The sequence below is a fragment of the Mustela putorius genome, unplaced genomic scaffold, assembly GCF_011764305.1.
Source record: "Mustela putorius furo isolate JIRA1106 unplaced genomic scaffold, ASM1176430v1.1 tig00003845_pilon_pilon_pilon, whole genome shotgun sequence".
Classification (NCBI taxonomy): domain Eukaryota; kingdom Metazoa; phylum Chordata; class Mammalia; order Carnivora; family Mustelidae; genus Mustela; species Mustela putorius.
In genome coordinates, this window is record NW_025421998.1 from 56,000,757 (window position 1) to 56,026,660 (window position 25,904).

At 40.3% G+C, this 25,904-nt stretch overlaps 1 protein-coding gene and 1 long non-coding RNA gene across 3 annotated transcripts in view; one reads left to right on the forward strand and one right to left on the reverse strand.

The window, feature by feature from the left end:
• Positions 1 to 1,180: 1,180 nt before the first annotated feature.
• The window catches only part of GSDME (gasdermin E), a 73,003-nt gene continuing 48,279 nt past the window's right edge, over positions 1,181 to 25,904 (reverse strand). Inside the window, exons 6-11 of one of the 2 annotated variants that reach the window (XM_045062793.1) lie at positions 25,810 to 25,812; positions 24,976 to 25,134; positions 22,943 to 23,070; positions 20,976 to 21,171; positions 4,760 to 4,833; positions 1,181 to 2,041 (exon numbers count right to left, since the gene is read on the reverse strand). In XM_045062793.1, coding sequence (XP_044918728.1) covers positions 1,811 to 2,041; positions 4,760 to 4,833; positions 20,976 to 21,171; positions 22,943 to 23,070; positions 24,976 to 25,134; positions 25,810 to 25,812 — 791 coding nt within the window. In that variant the 3' untranslated portion in view covers positions 1,181 to 1,810. Of the gene's footprint in view, positions 2,042 to 4,759; positions 4,834 to 20,975; positions 21,172 to 22,942; positions 23,071 to 24,975; positions 25,219 to 25,809; positions 25,813 to 25,904 lie in introns of both variants that reach the window. The other variant, XM_045062792.1, reaches the window with a different exon arrangement.
• On the forward strand, positions 2,047 to 5,665 carry LOC123387019. The gene is made up of 3 exons (XR_006601343.1): positions 2,047 to 2,345; positions 3,587 to 3,703; positions 5,388 to 5,665. It is a non-coding gene; the product is annotated as an uncharacterized LOC123387019 (long non-coding RNA).

The following is a 25,904-nucleotide window of genomic DNA, read 5'->3' on the forward strand; positions in this document are numbered from 1 at the left end:
TTACTTAGAAGAGCCTTTTGGAAGCCCACTCGAGCATGCCCAGCACTACTTTGCCCACCATGTCACAGTGCGATCTGCTAAGGCGTGGCAGTAACTGGGAGGCTGGGGAGACCTGTAGCAGCATATGGCTACATCCTTTTTAATTGCAAATTTTTAAAAAAGATTTTATTTATTTGTTAGAGAAAGACACAGTGAGAGAGGGAACACAAGCAGGGGGAGTGGCAGAGGGAGAAGCAGGCTTCCTGCTGAGTAGGGAGCCTGATGAGGGGCTCGATCCCAAGACCCTGGGATCATGACCTGAGCAGAGGGCACCCTTAATTCCAAATTTTTAAGACACAGTCCAACAGGGTAACTAGCTGATAGTTGTAGAAATGGCCAAATGCCTTGGTTGTTTATTTGATGTAACTCAAACTTTTTGGCATGTGCTGGGATGGCCTTTTTTCTTTCTGCCTGAAGCTGATCTTTTAGTTTCTGTTGCTTTTGGATTTTTTTGGTTTGGCTTGGCTTTGGTTGGTTGCTTTTTTAAGAGGTTAATATATACAAAATTATATCAGGAATAGAAGGGTAACACCCCAGCCTCTTGTCCCAACTTCTAAATCCTCTCCTCAAAGGAATCACAGTCCAGTTTCTTTTAGACTCTTAAAGGAGCTTCCCACTGCCTTGTGATACATGTGTAGCTATATGTTTACACAAGTAGGTTCTTAGAAAATCTGCCATCAATTTTTTTGTTTATAAAACTTATTTCAGAAAGACAAAAAGGCATGTATAGTGCCACTGTTGTAGCACAACTATTCACTTTGGCAGATTCCTTTCCAGTTAGTTATAAGGTGCTTTTTCTGTTGTTGCCACACAGTGTACAACTCTCCTTTTTTTTCATGTATTGGAAGTATTTCCATAAGATTTAGTCTTATTTTTGAGGTGATGAAAGGGTTATTTTGTTTCATTTCTTCCATGTTAATGCTCATTAAAATCTGAAGAGCAGAAAAGAGAGAAATAGACGATGTTGAGGTTAAAAAAAAATGTGCTGAGTAACACATTTATCTTTCAACAACTGCTACTTCTATCCTCCCTGCTCCTAAGGTAAGACTAATTCTAAGAGGAAGTCTTAGCTACTTTTTGCTAAGGAAAAGTGGTTTCAGGTCCCCAGTAGTTGGTGGCAATGGAATCAGAGGCACTAGAGAAACACTCCAAGTTATTTATAGAAGAATTTCAAACAGAATGTAAAATATACACAGTTCCCTTTGATACAGTATATAGTATTTTATAAATTAAAAATCGAGAATGCATGAGAAATCAGCATTGTTCTAGACATAGCATACAAAAAAAAATGCAATACAAAAAAAAAATGCATACAAAAATGTCTATAGCTAGACCCCTAAGGAAGGGGGTCCTGCTACTAGAATAGTGTAATTTTGTTTAGCAGAGTATATGTACTATAATGGCATTTACAGTTCATTTGTCAATCAACACATCTATAACACTCTTCTATTAATTGTCTTCCTATAGCATTCACGACTTAAAATTAATTTTTGGATCAAAGTGTCATATTCAGCTGTTTTTGTATAGCAGAAAGAAATAAATGGACCCATTTTTTCTGTGAAAAAAATCTGTACACTGGCTTAGAATTCTCAACCATCCTCTAGCTCTTCAGATGCTAGAATCTAATTTAGACACAGGGTCACCAGCATAGGCCTTTTATGAAAAACTGTTTATAGAGTACCTAATGGCTAAACTCAGTAGTATCTTAACAATGCTGGAAAATACCCAGCCTTGGCTAATAATACATATTTGTAATTCACATATGATGCTATTAATGTGCTCTGCTTAAAGCACAGAGTCCATTTAGGCTTATATAAAGAATTAGTGGGAAAATGTTAGGGTCCTTCTGGGTGACAACTTTAACAGATGACTGCAGTCTCTCCAGGTTCATGTCAGCTGAGGCAAACAAACGCTGCACAATCATAAACCTTTCCATATCCTTCAGAGGAGCCAAGTCTGGGTTTTCAAGATCAGATATTCCATCATCAGAGAGAGCACGGAGCTGAAATGACACATTTAAGCAAATTCACTTAAAAATGTTACAGACAATCCACATAGCTAAATAATAATGTACTTCTAGATGATTATGGGGAAAAATTAAATTGTTATTGTTCTTTAAATTCCCCAAGTGGTGCAGAAAAACCCTTAAGATGTAACAAGAGCTATTTCTCCCAGTCCAGGACCTTACATCTGATTTTTCCAATTTGCCTGGAGTTCTGACTGAATCTCCGTTCTGAATTTTACCTTCTCGATCCCTTAACTTCAGGAGATGAGAAACTTCAGAATGTAACTTTCCCATAGAAACAGTATGTATGGTTTGATTTTTCTTTTTATTTCTTAAATAGTTGCTTGATCTCCTCAAAAGGGTGGGTACCACTGTTTAGTAATGCTTCCTGCCTAAAGAACCTTTGCCCTTGCTATTCCTACCTGGGACACTCCCTCTAGAGTTCCATGTAAACCCTTTTTCTCATCTCTCATTGTCTTCTGCAGTGCCTCTTCAGAAAGGTCTTTCCTACTCTCCCTTCTACCCCCATATCCCAGCCACTATTACCCTACTGTATTTCTGAAACTGTCCTCTTGACAGTAACTGTTTATTCTGTTTTCTAAAACCTAAGCTTTTTAGGAGCCCAGGGCCCTCAATGTGTTGAATGAATGTTAGCTCTTCAGAGAGGCCACTTCAGATGCTACACTAATTGCAAGTTTTCAGAACATTTGAAATTTTGTGACACTTTTTTTTTTTTTCAGTTGTACTCTCTACATTAATCTCATCTGGTTTTGAATGCCTGGTAAAAATCAAATTGGCTAATCTTTATAGGTTTACTTATTTTTTTTTAATTGTCAGTAATTATAAAGTATGTATGAATTTCAACTGAATCTGAAGGGAATCCAAAAGATTTCCAAAAATGTCCAAAGCAATGCTAACCTTACTAAAAGCTTGCCCTGAAGGGCAGCAGTCACTTGACTATAAAAATACTTAACCTTATGGGTCTACACCATGTAGATTTACCAACTACCACTCACACAGTGTTACCACAGGCTTTCTACCAGCCTTTGGCCAAGATCAGAAACTCTCAGTTTTGCTTTAGAAAGTGGATTAGGCCTGCTATCTGGTAGAAGAATCACATCCCAGTAATTAAAGAATGAGCTCCACTAGCACAGGCGGCCCACCGCAGACTGTGTGTCTGCAGTCTGGGCAGCATCCAGGTTCCTTCTCTGAACAGCTGCCAGCCCCACGTGCCCACAGGCACTTATAGTCACGCAAAGGGTGGTGGGGCAAAATTAACAGCCTCCACTGATGATTCTACCTGATGCTATTCTATAAGTTTTTCTGAAAGGCTCTCGAAGTTACTCTGGCCACCAGACAAGAGAACATAGGGATGCAGGTACATTTGACACCCAAATTCCTTCAGGAGGCAGGAGCCTATCTAGGGCAGATTATGTGAAGATGCCCAGGAAATTGTTTAAAGGAAAATGTTTTCTTTGTCTATGTTAAGCAGCCCTGGAAAAGCAAACGACTCTATGGGTGGGTTGTTTTGTGTCAGTGTAGAATACCAGTTATCCTGGAACTCCAAAGGTGTCCTCCTGGCTACTCTAGGACCAACAAAGAAGAACTTGGAAGGAACACGAAGATCAAATCTAATGCTGACTGCAAGGAAGATGACAAGTGTGAGTTTGTTGGGAAAGGGAATTAGCTAATGTGTTCTTGCGATATTTTGGTAATTTTGTAAATCTTACTAAGGGTAATCTGGGAAATGCTAAGCACTCACCTACTGTCATCCTAATGACCACACACAGGTAATGGTACTTATTGTCTCTATATCCCAACTATACCACCAGACTTGACCCACAGCTGGCTCCAGAACATACATGCTGGCATGTTTCCAAGTAGTTCAGTTTTAGTGGTCAAAGTATAAGAACCCAGCATTCCTCTGGTGGGTAGAAACAACTTTCATTTGTGAATAGGTTCCAAACTGCTCCTTATTCAGAGGTCTTTGCTATACACAGAAATACCTAAGGCACTAGTATTAGTGGTATTAGTGGATGGGTAACAAATTTCAAGATCCTGGCCAGGCATTTAATCTTGATGCCTGCTTCCTAGATCTGGGAGCAGAGCTCTGAGCTTTGCTCTTTTGAGCCTACAGAGCAAATTGGTCTGGGCTATTGGTAATTAACCCAGCCAGGTGTGCTCAGCTACCCTGCCCCAGGCTGAACAACATCTGCCCATCTGGACGCCTCATGGCTCCTTCTATTAATGACCCCGTTTGTAATTTAAAAAGGAAAAGCTTAATCTTGACTTGCTAGGGTTATGGTCATCATCACCTAACTCTTGCTCTTGCCATGAAATTTCTTTAGAACATAGAGCTGAATCAAATCAGTCTAGCCCTAGCACTGCCATTGCAACTAACAGGGTGTCAGGCCCCTTCCCTGCAAAGTTGCAACCAAACCTTAGCCAAAATTCGGTCTCCAAACAGTGGGAAAAGCTTGAGATTTAGAATCTAATGAGAGAGCTCTGCAAGCAAGATCTTTGTACAAATGCTTTTCTCTCAGCCTCAGTCTTCCTATAGGGTAGGATGTCTGGTGTGATGTGGATGGTATATAAAAAAAAGTCAGGTTAGTAATAACACTTGGTTTAACCCATTTTGAGGGGCTACTGTAGATGAAAAATCCTAAAGGTGTTTTATCAGTTGTTAGTGCCCATCCCCACTGAAAGGTTCCTTACCAAGTGACACAGCGAAGGAATAATCTGGAGTTTACAGCAAGCACCCAGCAGAGCTGCTGCATTATCTGGCATTTCTGCAGGAGACAAGAATCAGTCAGTGTCCAAAAAAACAAAACCAAAAAATCCATGGGAACAGATCAGCCCCTGAATTGTATCTAATTTATACTTTAGTGCTTTCCCAACAGAGGACATGCTCAGTAATCACTGAATAATGAATGAATGGTGCTAAACAGGCAGCAAAAGCCTTTTAGAAAATAGATGTTGGAATAAAGTAACGAGCTCTGTGTTCACTAGAGGATAGTCCTTGACATTTCAGTTTGCCAATCAAGAAGAACTGTACAGACTCTAGAAAAAGGAAATCATATTGAAAAGTAGAACCTATCTTTTCACAAAGGAAAGAAGGAAGCCCCTGTCCCTCCCAAAGTCAAAGCAAAGGCTTTGAAGGCCAAGAAAGCAGTGCTGAAATACATCTTTTTTTTTTTTTTTAAGATTTTATTTATTCATTTGAGAGGGGGAGAGAGAGGGAGAAGCAGACTCCCTGCTGAGCAGGAAGCCTGACATAGGACTTGAACCCAGACACCTGACTGAGCCACTCAGGCAACTCCACATGTCATCTACTTTTTGACAGCCCAAATATCTTCAAAAGAGTGCACCCCAGGAGAAACGAGCTTTACCACTATGCCATCATCAAGTTCCCCTGATTACCAAGTCAGCCATGAAAAAAACAGAAGACAACATACTTATGTTCACTGTGGATATCAAGGCCAACAAGCACCCAATCAAGCAGGCTGTGAAGCTCTTTGACGTTGACATGACTAAGGGCAAAACCCTGATCAGACCCCAGGGAAAGAAGGTGGCATATGTTCAACTGGCTCCTGACTATGAAGCTTTGGATTTTGCCAACAAAACTGGGAACATCTAAACTGAATCTAGCTGAATTAAAATATATATATATATATATATATTATATATATATATATATATGTAATATATATATATATATATAATATATATAAGCTAGGATTTGGTGACAAGAGCTGTGTTCGATTCTGCTACAAATTTGGGGTGTGACTTTGAGTATACCTCTATGAGCATGTTTCCTCCTTTGACCAACCATAGTTTGGTTTTTGCAGATTCAGAGAACAGGGTAAAATATAAAGGTTTCCACTTGGGTCGTTAGTCATTTTGGGGAGAAGAATGCAATGTGGGTGGACTAAGGAGTAGCACTGCAGAACCCCCCAGCCCACCACTAGTTCAACACAAGGGACACCAGTGACAGAAGTAGTTGGTGGAGAGCTGCACCAGAAGGGCCCTGCCAAGTCTCAGGGAAAGGGAATCCAAGTCAGTGTTATTCAAAATAGATTTTAAATACCAACCAGGATAAAACAGATGCAGTTTCCAAAACAACCAAATCCCTCAGGGTATAACCTTTGAACTGAGAAGGCAAAAGAGAGGAGAGTGTCACCTGCTATATCATCTGGCCCAGGAACCACTCAAGAACCTGTCTTTTATAAAAAGCATGCCACTGAGGTTCTGATCCAGCAGAGTACAATGCAACATAGCCTATTCCCAAGGAAGGAAGGCTGCTAGGAGGATGGGGCAGCTCCAGGGAATGATCCTGCTTGAGAATCCCCTAAAATTTCATTTAAATATTGTGTGTGTGTGCATTTGCCCACAGAAAAGGTCCACAGTCAACAAATTATCAAGGAGGCCCTTATCCCCAGTCAGGAAGATGAAGCTGGGACGTGTCCCCTGGTGGAAGGATCACAGCACTGGAAGAGCAATGACAAAGTCACCTGGGACATGAAGTCCTAGCTGAACCACTGTCACACATCACCCCCATTGTTCATGCTTCCATTCCCTCACTTTTCAGGTGGCTCCTGAGTTCCATGTAATAATCATCATCTACAAAGATGAAGTAACAGCATCTGCTTTATAGAGATTACCAACTAATTTTACTACATTAATTTCCTGCAGGCACGGATAATTATTTTCTCCTACCTCAACACTCTTCCATATTATGACTCTGTTTTACAAATGACACCAAGGGAGTTCGTGCTTAAGGTCACTAAGTGGTTGAGGTGGTGTTGAGAAAGTGTTCAAGAGACAGGCAAGATGCTGGGGTTGAACTGCTTTAAACAAGTCAAGCATGAAGAGGCCGGTTCAAAGTGGAAATGTTGGAAGATCCTGAATTCACTTCCAGCTACATACAGAACAATTGCCTTGGAAAACAAAACTACCAGAGCACCTTCTACACATCTGGCAAATAAAACTGACATCTAAGCAAGTAGGAAAGGCTGAGACACAATCTCACTATAAACCCCACCCTGGGCACAGTGACCCACAATAGGAAGGGAACTAAAAAGCTTCTCTCTGAAGAGCAAAGAGTTTGAACCCCACATTTTTAAGACAGGCACTGGAGAGACCAGCTCCCCAGATATCTAGCTTTGAAAGCCAATGGAGCTCATGTTCTTGAGATCCACAAGGCTGTAACAAGCTGAGAAATGGTTCTTAAATGTCTTGCCCATGAACCTATCTGCAAAAAGTCAGCCCTTTGAAAGGTGTCCAGACTCTCTGAGAAAGAGATTTGTTATCTTAAAGCAGCAATCTGGAGGGCAGACCTCTCAAAAGATCAAGGAGCCTGCTGGAGTACACTGTGAGGATGGCGGCCAGTGCTTACCATATTTGCATCCTTCCTCTGCCACACTCCAAAGGAACAGTATCTCCTGGAGGGATGCTATTACACAAGTCTGATGCTCTAGTTTATATGGCTGCCAGCCAGTGAATACCTCTTGATCACTTGGCTCTGGTGGCTAGCACGCTTGAGAGCCTGGGCCCTATGGGACTGTAACAAATGGAGAGACAGTTCTTGACTGACTACTACCCCCCTAGTCTTTCTGTGATAGAGGCCTACTTGTAGAAGGAGGGGAAGATCGCAGCTGAATAGGAGGACCCAAGGTTTGCCTCATTCCACAAATATAATTAGGTAACTATCATATCATCCTAAATTCCTCAGAAATCTATCTGAAGACTGGCAGAAAAAACTCCACAAATAAAGGTAGAGAAGAGGCCACAGCAATCAAGGTAGAAAGAACAGAGATGTGGCTTCGGAGAGAAATGGATATGGCAAAAGCAGTGTGAAGGGAGCCATGGTCACAGAGAAGGGCAAAAGATATACTAGCATACAGGAGAACGCACAGGGAAAACAAATCCCCATAACAATTGGCTTGGAAAGCAGAAGGGCTCATATTTTGTGACTCCATGCAACCAGTGGTGCTGAAAGCTGGGAGTTTTAAAGGTTACCATGCTTGGCTCTAGGAGAGCTTGGAGGACATTGCCTGTCTTCTCTCCAAGGGCAGCTGCAAACAGCCTGTGAACATAGAGCCTGGAGACAGGAATGTGAAGAGTACCTAGAGCACATAGTGGAGAGGTTGCTTGCTCATCAGAGACAGGGTTCGTGGAGAGACCCCCTCCAAGAGTATAGAAACTGGCCATCTGTGGGAGCCGACATAATGCAAACACATGGTCTTAATTCACTTACACCAAGCCCTGTGGTCTGGAAGAATTGCCCGCCTCGGTCTCAGGAGAGTAGGCCCCTCCCCAAGAAGACTGCCCCAAACTCCTGCCAACACTGCATCTCCTGATCTGCAAGTTTGGAGGCCTCAGTTCCCATGGCAGCAGTGAGAGATCTCATTATATGCAGACAAGAGCACACCTAGGTAAAATGTGCCACATACAAACCAGAGACCAAACCCTGCCCACAACAGGCAAATGACTAGTCTGAAGGATAAAGACACCAGGACACATTGGAGATACTCCCAGAAGTGCTGGGTCCTGGGAAACAGGACACAAAATACTGTAGCAACTATATGTAGGACCTCTTCTTCATAAAATCATTACCCTCAGCTATAGGAGACAGAACTAACTTTACTGACACAGAAACAGAGAATCTGTCCAAAATGAAAAAAACAAGACATGGCTATGGCCAGAGATCAAAGTGAAACAGATATAATAGCATGCCTAATAAAGAATTTAAAGCAGTGATCAAAGGAATATGCACTGGACTTGAGAAAAGAGTGAAGCACATCAGTGAGACCATTAACACCGAAGGAATAACATAGCAGAGATAAAGAGCCCAATAAAGTGAGAAATGTGCTTTATGGAATAAACAGCAGGCTAGAAGTACAGGAATTAATGACCTAGAAGACAGAGTAATCAAGTTGAACAAAATAGGGGGGAAAAAAAGAATCCTGCAATAGGGAACGCAGTGACTCCATCAAATATAATGTTCGTGTTTTTGAATCCGAAGAAAGAGACAAGGGGGCAGAGAAGTTATTTGAAGAAATAGCTGGAAACTTTCCTAAACCAGGGAAGGTAACATATCTAGGAGGCACAGAGAAACCCCAAAAAAGCAGATTTACACAAAGACATATTGTAATTAAAAAATAAAAACAGTGATAATGAAAATGTATTAAAAGTGGTAAGACAAGGAAGAGTGTCATATACAAAGAAAACCCCATAAATTAGCTGTCAGTGGATTTTTCAGCATAAACTTTCCAAGCCAGAAACAAGTACACCATGATATATTCAAAGTGCTGAATGGGAAAAATGGCATCCAAGAATACTCTGTCTACCAAGGCTAATATTCAGAGTAGAAGGAGATAAGAGTTTCCCAAACAAAAACTATAAAGAGCTCACAACGACTAAAGCCTGCAAGAAATATTAAAGGGAACTCTAAGTGGAAAAGAAAGACCAAAAATTATAGTATGAAGGTAGAAAACACAAAAAGCACTAAAATTGAATATTTTTGTGAAAAATCAGTCAGGGCTTAGTGCCTGGATGGCTCAGATGGTTAATTAAGCACCTGCCTTTGGCTCAGGTCCTGATCCTGGGGTCCTGGGATCAAATCCCACATTGGGCTCCTTGTTCCTTAGGGAGTCTGCTTCTCACTCTGCCTCTCTCTGTCCCTCATGAATAAATAAATATAATCTTTAAAAAAAATCAGTCAAGGAACTCACAAAATAAAGGATGTAAAATATGACACCATATACCTAAAACACGGGGATAGGAGGAATAAAGAATGGGTTCACACATAAACAACCATCAATTTAATATATACTATGCAGAAGATGTTATGCCACAAATCAAAAACCACTAATGAATATGCAAAGAATTTTTTAAAAATCCAAATATATCACTAATGAAAACCAGCAAATCATAAAAGATGAGAGGATCAGAGAAAATGTCCAGAAACTGCACAGCAAGTTAAAATATATATATATATACACACGTATACATAAACACATATATACCTATATGATTACATTTACATATGCATTTATATATACATAAATACATATATATGGCAATAAGTACATGTCTATCAATAATATTTTGGAATGAGGTTTGCACCTGGGTAGTTCAGTTAAGTGGCTTTTTTTTTTTTTTAAGATTTTATTTATTTATTTGACAGAGAGAGAGATTCACTGAGAGAGGGAACACAAACAGGGGGAGTGGGAGAGGGAGAAGCAGGCTTCCTATTGAGCAGAGAGCCCGATGTGGGGCTTGATCCCAGGACCCTGGGATCACGACCTGAGCTGAGGGCAGACACTTAACGACTGAGCCACCCAGGTACTCCATAAGCATTCAGTTCTTGATTTTGGTTCAGGTCATGACCTCAGGGTCCTGACATCAAGGCCCAAGTCAGGCTCAGTGCTGGGTGTGGAACCTGCTTAAGATTCTCTCCCTCTCTGCCCTACCTGTCTTTAGAAAAAGACAAATACATACCTTGGAATGAAAAAAGGACTACATTTTCCAAGCAAAAGACATAAAATGACAGATTAAAAAAAACAAGACCCATCTATATGCTGCCTACAAGAAGAGTCATTTTATTTTTTTTTTTTTTTTTTTTTTTTAAGATTTTTATTTATTTATTTATTTGACAGAGAGAAATCACAAGTAGATGGAGAGGCAGGCAGAGAGAGAGAGAGGGAAGCAGGCTCTCCACTGAGCAGAGAGCCCGATGTGGGACTCGATCCCAGGACTCTGAGATCATGACCTGAGCCGAAGGCAGCGGCTTAACCCACTGAGCCACCCAGGCGCCCAAGAAGAGTCATTTTAGACATAAAAACACCTGCCAAGTGAAACTGAGGGGATAGAGAAACATTGATCATGCAAATGGATGTCAAAAGAAAGCTGGAGTTGCAACACTTATATTGGACAGAAGACTTTAAAACAAAAGCTATAACAATAGACAGAAGACCACTATGTAATAATAAAAGAAATGATACAACAAGAAGATATAACAATTGGAAATACTTATGCAGTCAACATGGGGACACTCAAATACATAAAACAGTAACAACAAAATAGGGAAATAATCTATAATAATAGTAGGGGACACATCAAAGGACAGATCATCCAAACAGAAAATCAACAACAACAACAACAACAAAAAACAGTGGCTTTGAGAGACACAATGGACCCGATGGATTTAACATATATTCAGAATATACCCTCCTAAAGAAAGTGTATTCTCTTCAAGTGCACATTGAACATTCTCCAGAACAGATCATGTATTAGGCCACAGAACAAACCTTTGAAACAAATTTAAAAAGATCAAATTCACACCATGCATCTTTTCTGACTACAACATTATGAAATTAGAAGTCAACAAGAAAAACATCTGGAAAGACCACAAATACAAGGAGGTTAAATAACATTCTACTAAATCATCAATGGGTCAACCAGGAAAAGAAATAAGTACTTAGTTGGAAACAAATGAAACTGAAAATATAATAGTCCCTAAAAACTTTGATGCAGCAAAAGTGCTCCTAAGAGGAAAGTATGTAGGAAAACAGGCCTACCTCAAGAAGAAAAATGTCAAACAACCTAATCTTACACCTAAAGGAGCTAGAAAAAGAACAAACAAAACCTAAAGTCAGCAGAAGGAAGAAAGTAATAAAGATTAGAGCAGAAATAAATGATATAGAAATGAAAAAATAGAAAAGCTCAATGAAACAAGGAGCTGGTTCTTTGGGAAAAAAAAAAAATCAATAAAATTGATAAGTCAACCAGCCAGACTTATGGAGAAAAAAAAGAAAGGACCCAAATAAATAAAATCACAAAAGAGAGATTAGAAATAAACACCACAGAAATATAACTGTAAGAGAATATTATGAAAAACTATATGCCAACAAACTGAACAACCTAGAAGAAATGGATAAATTCCTAGAAACATAACCGACCAAAACTGAAGCAGGAAGAAATAGAAAATTTGAAATTACCAGCAACAAAATTGAATCAATAATTTAAAAATTCCCAACAAAACTCCAAGACCAGATAGTTTCATAAGCAAATTATACCAAACATTTAAAGAAGAGTTTTATCTATTCTTCTTAAACTATTTCAAAAACTAGGAAAGGAAGGAAAACTTCCAAATTCATTCTATGAGACCAGTATTAGCCTGATACCAAAATTAAAGACACCACAAAAAAACAAGAACTACAGGCCGAGATCTCTGATGAACATAATGCGAATATCCTCGACAAAATACCAGCAAACAGAATCCGATAATACATTAAAAAAAATCATTCACCATGACCAAGAATTTATTCCTGGATTGCAAGGGTGATTCAATATTTGTAAATCAATCACATGACACATCACATCAATAAGATCAAAGATAAGAACCATATGATAATTTCCAATAGACACTGAAAAAAGCATTTGACAAAGTATAACATCCATTCATGGCAAAAACCCTCAATAAAGTAGGTATAAAGGAACATAGTACAACATAATATAGGCCATTTATAAAAAACCCACAGCTAACATCATCCTCAGTGGGGACAAACTGAGAGCCCTTCCCCTAAGGTTAGGAATAAGACAATGATGTCCACTCTTGGCACTTTTACTCAACATAGTACTGGAAATCCTAGCCACAGCAATCAGACAACAACAACAACATAAATGAAAGGCATTCAAATTGGCAAGGAAGAAGACAAACTTTCACTCTTTGCGGATGACATACTATATATATAGAAAAACTGCTAAAATGGATAAACAAATTCAGTAAAGTAGCAGGATACAAAATCAATCTATAGATACCCATTGCGTTTCTTTCCTTTTTTTTTTTTTTTTAAGATTTTATTTATTTGATAGCAGGGGGAGTGACAGGAGAGGGAGAAGCAGGCTCCCCACTGAGTAGGGAGCCTGATGCGGGGCTCAGTCCCACGACCTTGGGATCATGACCTGAGCCAAAGACAGACACTTAACCAAGTGAGCCATCCAGGCACCCCTGTTGCATTTCTATATACCGATAATGAAGCAGCAGATAGAGAAATTAAGGAAACAGTCCCATTTATTGTTACACCAAAAATAATAAGATACTTAGGAATAAACGTAAACAAAAAGATAAAAGATTGTACTCTAAGAACTATAAAATATTGATGAAAAAATTGAGGACAATATAAAGGAACAGATTTTGTGTGCTTGTATTGGATAAACAAATATTGTTAATATATCTATACAACCCAAAGCAATTCTACATATTTAATGCTATCTCTATCAAAATTCCAACAGCACTTTTTACAGAACTAGAACAAATAATCCTAAAATTTGTGTGGAACCACAAAAGACTCCTTATAGCCAAGGCAGTCTTGAAAAACCAAAGCTGGAAGCATCACAATTCTGGATATTAATTCATTATTATTCATTATATTACATATATATAAAATTCATTATATTGTAAAGCTGCAGTAATCAAAACAGGATGATCCTGGCACAAAAACAGACATATAGATCATTGGACCAAAAGAGAAGACCCAGAAATAAGCCCACAATTATATGGTCAGTTAATCTCAACAAAGCAGGAAAGAATATCCGACGGGAAAAAGACAATCTCTTCAACAAATGGTGTTGGGAAAACTGGGCAACATGCAAAAGAATGAAACTTGACCACTCGAAATGGATTAAAAAGCTAAATATAAGTCAGGAAACCATGAAAATCCTAGAAAAGAGCACAGCAACTATTTTCTAGGTATGTCTTCTGAGGCAAGGAAACAAAAAGGCAGCAATGGAGAAGATATTTGCACTGTCCTCTCTATTAAAGGGTTAGTATTCAAAACTTATACAGAACTATATCTCAACATCCAAAAAACAATCCAATTAATCTCATTTTTTATGAGAAGACGGGGCACCTGGGTGGCTCAGTGGGTTAAAACCTCTGCCTTCAGCTCAGGTCATGATCCCAGAGTCCTGGGATGGAGCCCCACATGGGGCTTTCTGCTCAGCAAGGAGCCTGCTTCCTCCTCTCTCTCTCTCTGCCTGCCTCTCTGCCTACTTGTGATCTCTGTCAAATAAATAAATAAAATCTTTAAAAAAAAAAAAATGAGAAGACATGAATAGACATTCCTCCAAAGAAGACAAAGATACCAACAGACACATGAAAAGATGCTCATCATCAGGTAAATGCACATCAAACCTACAAAGAGATATCACCTCACGACTGTCAAAACAGCTGAGATCAACAACACAAGAAGCAACGGGTGTTGGCAAGGATGTGGAGAAAACGGAACCCTCCCGCACTGTTATTGGCAATGCAAACCAGTACAGCCACTCTGTGGAAAAAGTATGGAGGTTTCTCAACAAGTTAAAAATAGAATTACCCTAACATCCAGGAATTGCGCTATAGGTATTTACCTAAAGAATACAAAAGCAGTAATTCAGAGGGGTACATGCAAACCTATATTTATTGCAGCGTTATTTACAATAGCCAAGTTATAGAAGCAGCCAAGTGTCCATGGATAGATGAATGAATGGAGAAGATGTGAGATATGTATACACACACACATATACACACACAATGGAATATTACTTAGCCATAAAAAGGAATGAAATCTTGCCATGCACGAGTACATGGATGTTGCTAGGGAGTATAATGCTAGGTGAAACAAGTCTATCAGAGAAAAACAAATACCATAAAATTTCACTCATGTGGAAATTAAGAAACAAAACAAATGAACAACAAAAAAAAAAAAAAAAAAACCACAAGAAACAGACTCTCAACATAGAGAACAAACCGATGGTTACCAGAGGGGAGGTGGATGGGAGGATGGGTGAAATAGATGATGGGTATTAAATAATACACTTATCATGAGCACTGAGTAATATGTATAGAATTGTTGGATCACTATATTGGATACCTGAAACTAACATAATGCTGTATGTTAACTATACTGGAATTAAAATTTTAAAGTTAATAAAAGAAAAAATGTGTAATTCTAAATAGTAGTAAAAATACTATACAATAATTTGTTAAGGCATACACAAGATATAAAGGTATAAATTGTGACATCAAAACCTTAAAATGTGGTGGAGGAGGTAGTAAGACTGTAGGGCTTTTAGAATGCATTCAAACTTTAGTTGTTACCAACTTAAAATAGACTATTATAGGGGTATAAGGGTGCCTGGGTGGCTTAGTTGTTTAAGCATCTGCCTTTGGCTCAGGTCATTATCCCAGGGTTCTGGGATTGAACCCCACCTTGTGCTCCCTGCTCAGTGGGCAATCTGATTCTCCCTCTCTCTTCCTTTGTCCTCCCCTCAGCTCGTGCTTGCTCGCTTGCTCTCAAATAAAATCTTTTAAAAAATTACTTATAAAAATTGGTTTTTATATATAAGCATCCATGGTAACTGCAAAGCAACAACCTATAGTAGATAGAGAACAGAATGTAAGCATACAACTATAGAAAATCAAGAGAGCAAGAGAAGGAACAAAAAACTACAAAACAGCTGCAAAATAATTTTTTTTAAAGATTTTATTTATTTATTTGACAGATGGAGATCACAAGTAGGCAGAGAGGCAGGCAGAAAGAGATGGAGAAGCAGGATCCCTGCTGAGCAGAGAGCCCGATGCAGGACTTAATCCCAGGACCCTGGGATCATGACCTGAGCCGAAGGCAGAGGCTTTAATCCACTGAGCCACCCAGGCGCCCAACAATTTTTAATAGCAATAAGTATATACCTATTATTAAATTAATATAAATTTATAAATATAAATATAAATGGACTAAATTCTCCAGTGAAAAAACATAGAGTGGCTAAATGGGAAAAATAGTTAAAGATCCATCTATATGCTGCCTACAAGAGACTCACTTAAGATGTCAAGACAGGACTGAAAGTTGGTAAAAGGTATTCCATCTAAATGGAAACCAAAAGAAAGGGGGCATAGCTAAATTTAAACAAAATAGACCTTAAAACAAAAACTGTAATAAGACAAAGAAGTACATTATATAATGAGAAATGGGTCAGTATAACAAGAAAATATAACACATTTATGCATTCAACACAGGAGCACCTAAATATATAAAGTAAACATTAACAGACTGAGGAGAGAAATACACAGCAATATAAATAATAGTAGAGACATCATACCCCACTTATCAGAGATAGATCATCCAGACAAATTATCATCAGGGAACACTCAGCCTTAACACATTAAGATGGACTTAACAGATATATACAGAATATTCCCTCGGTTAGATCACATGTTATGCCACAAAACAAGTCTTAATAAATTTAAGAAGACTGTGATTGGAAAAATGCTCAGTGTGATTTCAGCAGTATAAAACTAAAACCAATTAACAGAAGAAACTGGAAAAGTCACAAATGTATAGACATCAACAATTAGAAGTGAAATTATTGAAATTAGAAGTCAAAGGAGAATTCAAAAGGTACCTAGGGACAAATGAAAATGGAAATATAATATACTGAAACTCATTAGATGCAGTAAAGGCAATTCAAGAGGGAAGTTCATGGCAATAATTTCCCTTAAGAAACAAGAAAAATCTCAAATATACATCTAAATTTATACCTGAAAGAACTAGGAAGGGAATAATAAACTTAGCCCAAACTTAGTAAAAGGAAGTAACAAAAGATCATAGTGGAAATAAATGAAATAGAGACTAGAAAGACCAATACGATTAAGAGCTGGTTCTTTGAAAAGATAAAATTGATAAACCTTTAGCTATACTCACCAAGAAATAAAATACTCAAGTAAATACAATCAGAAATGAAAGAGAAATTACAACTGATAACACAGACATAAAAGGATCTTGAGAAACTACTATGAGCATCTACACACCAACAAACTGGACATGCTAGAAGAAATGGATGAATTCCTCCAAACATACAACTGACCAAGACAAAATCAGGAAGAAATAGAAAAACTGAATCAGTAACGAAAAACCTCCTAACAAACAAAAGTCCAGAACCAGATGGCTTCATGGGTGAATGCTATGAAATATTTAAAGAAAAATTAGGGCAACATCTTCGGGTCCCCTCCCTCCCTGGGAGCATTATACTATTACTTTGTTACAACTCAGTAAGTCACTCAATAAACCTTACTTTGCTGCCCACCAAAAAAGGAAAGAAAAGAAAAAGTAACTGGGGCACCCGGCTGGCTCAGTTGGTGAGCATGTGACTCTTGATCTCAGGGTCATGCGTTCAAGTCTCACACTGGACATAAAGCTTACTTAAATAAAAATAAAATCTAAAGAAAAACTAATGCTAATCCTTTTCAAATTCTTGGAATCTCCTTTTCAAGGCCAGTATTACCATGACAACAAAACTAGACAAGGAAGCCACAAGAAAATTGACAGACCAATATCCCTGATGAACACAGATGCAAAAGTCCTCAACAAAATATTCACAAACTGACTTTAATGGTACATTAAAATGCTCATACACCATGATGAAATGGGATTAGTTCCAGGAATGCAAGGATAGCTGAACTTCCACAAATCAATCAACATGATACACCACAGTAACACAATGAAGGATAAGAATCATGATCATCTCAATAGATGCAGAAAAAGCATTTGACAAAATTCAACATCCATTTATGATAAAAAACAAAAAAAAAGTTGTCAATAAAGTATAGGGGTCATGCACCTCGACATGAAAAGGCTATATATGACAAGCCCACAGCTAACATCATTAATGGTGAAAAGCAGAAAGCTTTTCCTCTAAGATCAGAAACAAGACAAGGATGCCCACTCTCACCACTTTTATTCAATATTGTATTAGAAATCCTACCCAGAGCAATTAGGCTAGAAGAGGAAATAAAACACATCAAAACTGGAATGAAAGAAGTAAGACAGTCACTATTTACAGATGACATGGTACTATACATAGAAAATAAAGACTTCACCAGAAAAACTATTAGAATAAATTCAGACAAGTTACAGAATACAAATCAATATACAAAACTGTTGTTTCTATATACTAATAATCAGAAAAGAAATTAAGAAAATTCCATTTGTAATTACATCCAAAAAAAATAAAATAACTAGGAATAAATTTAATCAAGGAGGCAAAAGACCTCTACACTGAAAACTACAGGAAAATGATGAAAGAAATTGAAGAAGATATAAATAAATGGAAAAATAGTCTGTGCTTGTGAATTGGAAGAATATGAATGTAATATTAATGTCCATACTACCCAAAGCAATGTACAGATTAGATGCAATCTTTATCAAAATTCCAATGGCATTTTTCACAGAAATAGAAAAACATGTATGGAATTCTAAAACATATATGGAACCACAAAAGACCCCAAATAACCAAGGCAATCTTGAGAAAGAAGATCAAAGCTGGAGGCATCACATCATCTTATTTCAAACTATATTACAAAGCTGTACTAATGAAAACAGTATGACACTGGCATAAAAACAGACTATATAGCTCAATGGAACAGAATAGAGAGCCCAGAAATTAAACCCATTTGGACCATTAATTTACAACAAAGAGCCAGAAATGCACAATGGGGAGAGGATAATCTCTTCAGTAAGCGGCACTGGGAAAACTGAACAGCCATATCCAAAGCCATAAAGGAAGAAACTGAATCACTATTATACACCATACAAAAAAATTCACTCGAAATGGATCAAGGATTTGAACATAAGCCTGAAACCATAAAAATCCTAGAAGAAAACAGCAAAGGTAATAAGCTCCTTGAGACTGCGTTTGGTGTCAAATCCAAAAATATCATCACTAAGACCAAAGGTAACAAAACCAAAATTAAGTAGGACTACATCAAACCAAAGAACTTCTGCACAGCAAAGGAAATCAAAAAATTAAATGGCAACCTATTGAATGGGAAAAAAATATTTACAAAGATAATTCTGAGAAAGTGTTAATGTCCAAAATATAAAAGGGCTCATGTAACTCAATAGCAAAATAAAATGAAACAAAAAAATCCAAACCATTTGATTTAAATAAGCAGAGGATCTGCATGAAAAGGCACTTAATGACTTAATGGTACTAATCTTCAGAGAAATGCAGATCAGAATCGCAGTGAGATACTACCTCACACCCGTTAGAATGGCTATTTTTCAAAAAGACGAGAAATAACAAGCATTGGTGAGGATATGGAGAAAAGGGAATCCTTGTGCACTGTTGGTAGGAATGTAAATTAGTGCAGCCACTATAGTAAATCATGAGCATGTAATGTACAACATGATGTCTATAGTTACAACACTATACTGTGTGTTTGAAAGTTGCTAAGAATGTTAAAAATTCTGTAAGAAAAATTTTAACTATGTATGGTGATGGATATTAACTAGACATATTGTGATCATTTTACAATGTATACAAATATGGAATCATAGTATACCTTAAACTAATACGATGTAAGTTTTATCTCAATTTTTAAAAGACATGGTGAAGCTGGTAACTGGTGTTATTCAGAAATCTGCAGATAGGACTCAAGGAGAGGCCATTTTCCATTCCAGTATTTTCCCCAGGTTCTAAAGAGAGAAGACTGTTTTCATAAAAAGAAAAGGGCAACTCAGAAGGGCCGAGGATTAGGAGCAACACTAATGGAAGGGCTTTACAATGAAAGAGCTGATCTGACCTCCGCAGTGACTGACATGTAAATGAGATAACAGTTCAAAGAGATGCAAGAGGGCATGGTGGGTTCGGAAATTGACTATTTTCAGCTAAACTTCAAGATTCCACTAACCCCAAGCTTCCAGCTCAGGAACAGCAAATAAGTCTCATGTTATGAGTCAACTCCCAGCGGCTCCCTGTGTGCAAGGTTTCAGTGTGATACATTCATGATGTCAGACACATGCTGCATATTTCATATCACTGAACTAGCCAATTGATAGAAATATTTCAATAAGTAATAAGGTATGTGAAGAAAATGCCCTCCACATGCTGGAACACTCTGGGCAATAGATTAGCCCCTGATAGAATGACTATATTTAAAAACTCTAGTACAACACTGATGTTAACTTCAGGAGCAAAAGCTCTCTGGTGATGTTCCACAGGCCTCTATCTTGTGTCCTGTCCCAGCCAAAACTTTTATCCATAACTTAGATAGAGAGCATCTAAACCTGAGAGAGGGATCCTCTCTGACTAATTTTGTAAAAACTGAAGATCTCCTTGCCCTTTGTTCTTCTCCGGCACTGGGGAGGAACCATAAATGCATCCTGAAATCAGTACCTCAAATAATATCACCAGGAAGCAAAGTTGTGGAGACAAGGATCAAGGCTGATGGGCCAGGCAGGTCTTGCCTTTCCTTGAAGGAAATGAAAGCCCACACAGAATGGCTACCTTCTGATATCGCAACCCCTCTGGCATGGGGAATCCTGGATGGCAGTGGTAGAGGAATGGCAGGGCAGGGTCCACTGCTAGGTGATAACTCCATGGCTGTGCCCCTGGGAGAGCCATCTCAAGATCAGGGTAGAGGGTTTTGTTGCTATTGGGCCCAGCATCCTAGTGTATCAGGATGCTCTCCACACTCTCCCTGCCCAAATGTCCACAAAGTGGCCAACAAGTTTGCAAAGAGGATCAGAAGTACCAAAACACTAGGGGAGAGAGCAGGTGCCAGATGAAAGCCATGGCCACGCAGCAGTGTCAAAGCCCAAGAGTGAACCACAGGCTATGTTTGAGGAGATGCCTTCCTGTGTTGCTGAGGATGTGTGCCGGTAGACAGCTCTCCCCAGAGGGGGAGAGAGACATGAGAGGAGACTGGTGTCACACAAGTCTGTGGTTTTTCACAGCAGTCATAAAAGCTTCCTCAGCTTGCCACTTACCGTCCCTGTACTGCTGAAAGGGAGGGAACAGCATGTACCAATTCTTCCATATACCAAATCTTCCAGTAAGCAAAGCAATTTCAAAGTAACAACAGCATTTCTTTCTTTTTCCATACCTGCTAGTGCACTGACCAGGAAGTAGGCTGTAGAAAAGAGCTTCTGGTTGCTGACTGCATCCTCCAGGCCTGGACACCCACCCTGCACTCTGTACCCGACCAAGCATAGGAAAGCTGTGAGGTCCTGCTGCTGTGGGGGCTTCAGCTCCCCCAGTGTTGCCAGTGGGGATGACAGGCCACTGACCACATCCTCACACTGCAGGGGGAAGAGAAAAGAGAAAGATCTAGTACAGCCAAAGGCCAAGCTGAGCCTCTGCCCCACGACAAGCTGCTGCTTACCCTTCCACTATCTCCCAAGTAAAGAAAGCCCTGTATTCTTTTCTGTTTTGAAATCACTAATCTTTCATAAGTAAACAGGCTTGCCCAGTACTATTCTTTCACAGAGAAGGGAGGAGGGATGCAGGAACTATGGATAGAACCTTTCAGGACAAGGCAGGTTCTGTCAGGAACAGGTGACTATAAGCAGAACTAAGGAGGGGTACATAAAAGCATTGTCCCATCATGGTTCTCCAGCTTTAAACCTGGGCACACCAACCACCAACCACATTCCCAGCCGGGCACAAGGCAGCATCAGTCATCCACACTGGGCCACTGGGAGGTGGGTGGCCGTGCCAGGGAGGGCCACCTCAGCCAGCTCAGCACCACCTAGCGAGCTCGCTTCCATCGAAACCTCCACATCAGATGCATTCATAGAAAAGCTCACCGGCCCCACCTGGGCAGCTTGCTCCCGCACCTGACAGGGCAGCTGATGTTCTTTCCAAAGGATACTGATCTGACATTTCCCTCTTGTAAGGAGCTATGTTAGGAAGTATGAGTCGGTGGGCTTTTTGAAACATCTGTGTTCTTGGGCTAGCACACCATCCTGCGAGCTCCAGATCCTCCAGAACACCCAGATCTCCTGGATGGCTGGACTGTTTCTACAACTGCAGATTCCATCACTGGTAGCTAAGCTCTTTTGCCACAGTCCAGTTGCAAGAGGGAAAAATAGCATGAATGGTCCCCTGAAACCAGTAAGCATTGAATCAGAAAATCAGAGTTCAAAAACTCTGAATAACAGAATAACAAAACAAAACAAAAAAACTAAGTCATCTTAACAGTGCCCCAGCCTTCTTAACAAAGGAGCACAAAGTCTGGCAGGTTGGCAGCTGGTGTGTCCTTTACCATTTGTACAACTAATAGTTAAGGAACTCAACCTCTCCAGAAAATCCTTCTGCTACAAAACAGAAAAATACAAAGGCCTGCTTTTTAATCTATCCTAAGTAGAGTAGGTTGACTTATTGAACTCTACCACATAGCCCCCTTGTAGTGGGGTTGAATTGAGGCCCCTCAAACATAGGTTTACCTAGAACTCCAGAGTATGACCTTATTTGGAATAAGAGAAAGAGTTTTTGAAGATATAATGAAGGTAAGGATCTCAATACGAGATGCTCCTGGACTGGAGTGGGCCCCGTATCCAATAGTGAGTGTCCTTTAATGGAAAAAGGGGAAGACACTGACACAGGATAGAGGCATGGGGAGACATGGAGCAGTGTGGCCATAAGCCAAGGAGCATCAGGGGCCACCAAAGCTGGAAGAGGCAAGGTAGTGTTTTCCACCTGAGCCTGTGGGTGAAGAAAGGCCCTGCTGACATGCCAGCTCCAGACTTCTGGCCTCCAGACCCAAATCTAACAGAATAAATTTCTGTGGTTCCAAGCCACAGAGTTTGTAATAACTTGTTACAACAGCCCTTAGGGAACCAATCTACCCTTTGACACCTTACATCAGGCACCTTTTTTCAGTTAGAACACTAAGGACCTGGGAATAAGAAAAAAAAAAAAAAAAGAAAAAGAAGCAGCTTAAGGTTTAAAGGAGGTGGGGACATTTCATATACAATCTTATCCCAGCTCACGGCTTTATCCCAAGAGATCTAGTCTGTCCACTTCTGCAACCCTAGGTGGAACGCTAGCCTGCGAGCTCCCTGCTCTTACCACTTGCTCCAGGGCCCTGAGTAGCTCTTCATCAGACAGGACGGCCTGGAGGACGTGGCTCAGCGCCGACTGCTGCTGTGCCGGCAGCTCTGCAAAGGGACGGAAGTTCTGCTCCAGGAGCAAAGTGGCTGTGAAAACAGAGAGCACCCAGCCTCATGACGGAACAAGGGACAGCAGGCTTTCTGCAGTCACTGTCCTCGGTTCTCATAGACACTTCCAGGAGCGGGGCCAGTCATGCAACTTGAGCCGGACCTCGAGCTAGTTACCGCCCGGTGTGTTCTCAATAACCAGAAGGAGGGGGATGAAAAGAGGCAGAAAAGAGAGGGCCACCCAGATTTGCTTCAGACTTCCCTCTTCCCTCCCTAAACATTAAGTCTATTTTCTAGAAAAGTCTGATCAATTATTTAGACTCCTCTTTAGCATGATCTCTATAGAAGCAGGTATTCAAGGCGGAATTACTAACCTTCAGTACTTTTACAGGGCTTCACAGCCAAGCAAATCCAAAGCCATTATTTTCCTTGTCCTTTCTTCTAATAACACGCAGATTTCATCCTTTAATATTTAATGCTTCCTTCTCCAACTCTGGCACCCTGTTTTCATGGCAAACACAGCCATTTCACTTTTCCCACTCCTTATTCTTCACCCATCCTGGGGACCAGGCACACAGGATCTGCAGGATGCTTGAGGCTCTCTCCTTAAAATCCTTTTTTTTTTTTAAGACACTGCAACACTTCTAGTAAATTAAGCCCAGTGGGGCTTTACAAGCAAGATTTGATAAACCACAGCTTTTACATGCAGGGATGCGTACTAATACGCGACGCACCACACCTCTGCTGATGGCAAATCCCAGCACAGCTGTCGGCCCCGTGGACAGAAGAGGTCCCATCATTCCCTGATAGATTCAAAAACTTCCCTATGAACACAGCTGGGTCTTTGCCACCCCAGCCTAGAGATGAGAGCTTTCTGGGTTGGGCTGGGGTCTGAGAGCACAAAGGCCAGGCTGCCCCGCACCCTACTCCTGCTTCACAGGCCCAGCCATCCCACGTCATCCCAGGCTGACTAGAATGGCCAGCTGACAGGGTGGATGATGGGAAAGGAAATCATAAGGAAGCTGCGGCCCACGAATGGTCTCATCACTTCCCTGGAGCACAGTTCATGGCTGCGGGGCTGCTCTGCTGTGTTCTAGCCCGTGGCAGTGTTGAAGCAGCAACTGGGAGTCGGACCTAATCATCAGCCTCAAGGAAGCAGAGGAGGGGCCTGCAGCCCTGCATAAGATGGGGGACGCTGCATCTTAAGATGGCCTTCCTTGCCATGTCTTCCAACACTGGCACTTCTGCTACAGAAACAGAAGCATCTTCTGGTTTGGGACTCACCGAAGCCCCACAGGTAAGAATCTTCTTACCCTCCCAGCCAGACTATATTCTGAGCTGCTCCTGGCTCTTTTTGCCAAGCTCTTTCCTGATTATTTGTTTCACCTTTTCCCTGCCCATTTCCTCTTCTGCCATATCCTGCACTCCGCCCTTGCCCATGCCACCACAAGAAAAGCCAACTTTTTAAAACCCAGCACACTAGAGGAATAAAAACTGCCACAGGCAAGTGGCAGGTACCTACCCCCCACCCCCGGATGCCAAGGCACCACAGGGCTCAGACCATGTGCAGAAAGAGCCCCCAGGAGAGCATTTCGCAATGCCGACAACCTTGCCTGTGCTGGCAGTGAAGGCTGGAAAATAATGAAACAGGTGCGAATGGTGGGGTGTTCTCTGTTGCTGACTAGCTATTTTTAATAGCAAGGCTAGTTTGGTTAAAATGAATGAAAATGCCCTCTTAGTCCTCCATCTTCTACCCCTTCCTCAAAACACAGCACCTAAGACCTGAGGATGCCTACGATCCTCCTGAGGGGCATCCTGCTGAGTGGACTGGGCTGACCTGGAGGCACTATCCTCTCTGTTCTCCAGTAAGTCTCTTGAAGGCCCTGTCACCACTTGCAGTACAAGTAGCCATCAGCTCAGTATACCCCACTCTGCTGGCAATACCTTGTTTTAAAACACTCAACGGCCAATCCAGGGCAGACGGTCCTTGTGCAGCATCTGGCATGTCCCCAAATGCAAACTCTTGAAAGGGCAGAGGGTCCATGAAGACCGAGCCACTTCTCTCAAGCTCAAAGCCACCGTGTTTCCCTTGTACAAGGCAGACTTGAAAGGGCAGAGGGTCCATGAAGACTGAGCCACTTCTCTCAAGCTCAAAGCCACCGTGTTTCCCTCGTACAAGGCAGAATTCTGTCATGTGGGAGAAAAGGACAGGCAGGCACAGGGTCAGCTGGGCCTTGTTGGCACACCTCAGGCCCAGCTTTACCTAAGGGGAAGAGGGGGCGGGGAAACATACGCACTCTGGCCCCAAAACCCACTTCCTACACGTTATGCTATTAGATGAAATCTCAGCCCCTTCCCACAGTTACAGGAGAAATCATTGTTCTCAAAGCTGTCCAGTGTGTCCTCTCTGAGAAGGCAGGAAGCAATCCTTCAGACATCAGAAGTACTTTCTTAGCTTGACTTGAACAAACTGTTAAATAAAAATTCAACTAAGTAAATTTTAAAGGGACACCATTTGGGGCCTGTGGTTTTCTTTTTAACAAAAGATCTTACACAACTCACCATATATGTAACAAAAAAATTAAATCCTATTAATAAATTTGAACTGGTAATAAAGTATTGTTGTTAATATAAGTACGTAAGTGGTATGTGGTTGTATTTTTCAAGTCAACTTTTCCTCATTAGTAAATACACAATAAAAAATGAACTTTTGACTTCCACAATTGTATGAATGAAAGTTACAAACATGTTGAGTGAAAAAAACACACAAATGAATACATTCTGCATGAATCTATATGAAGTCAAAACTAGTCTTAAAACAGCCTTACCTTTGGATACACTGAAATATTTAAAGACAGAACAATATAATGCCT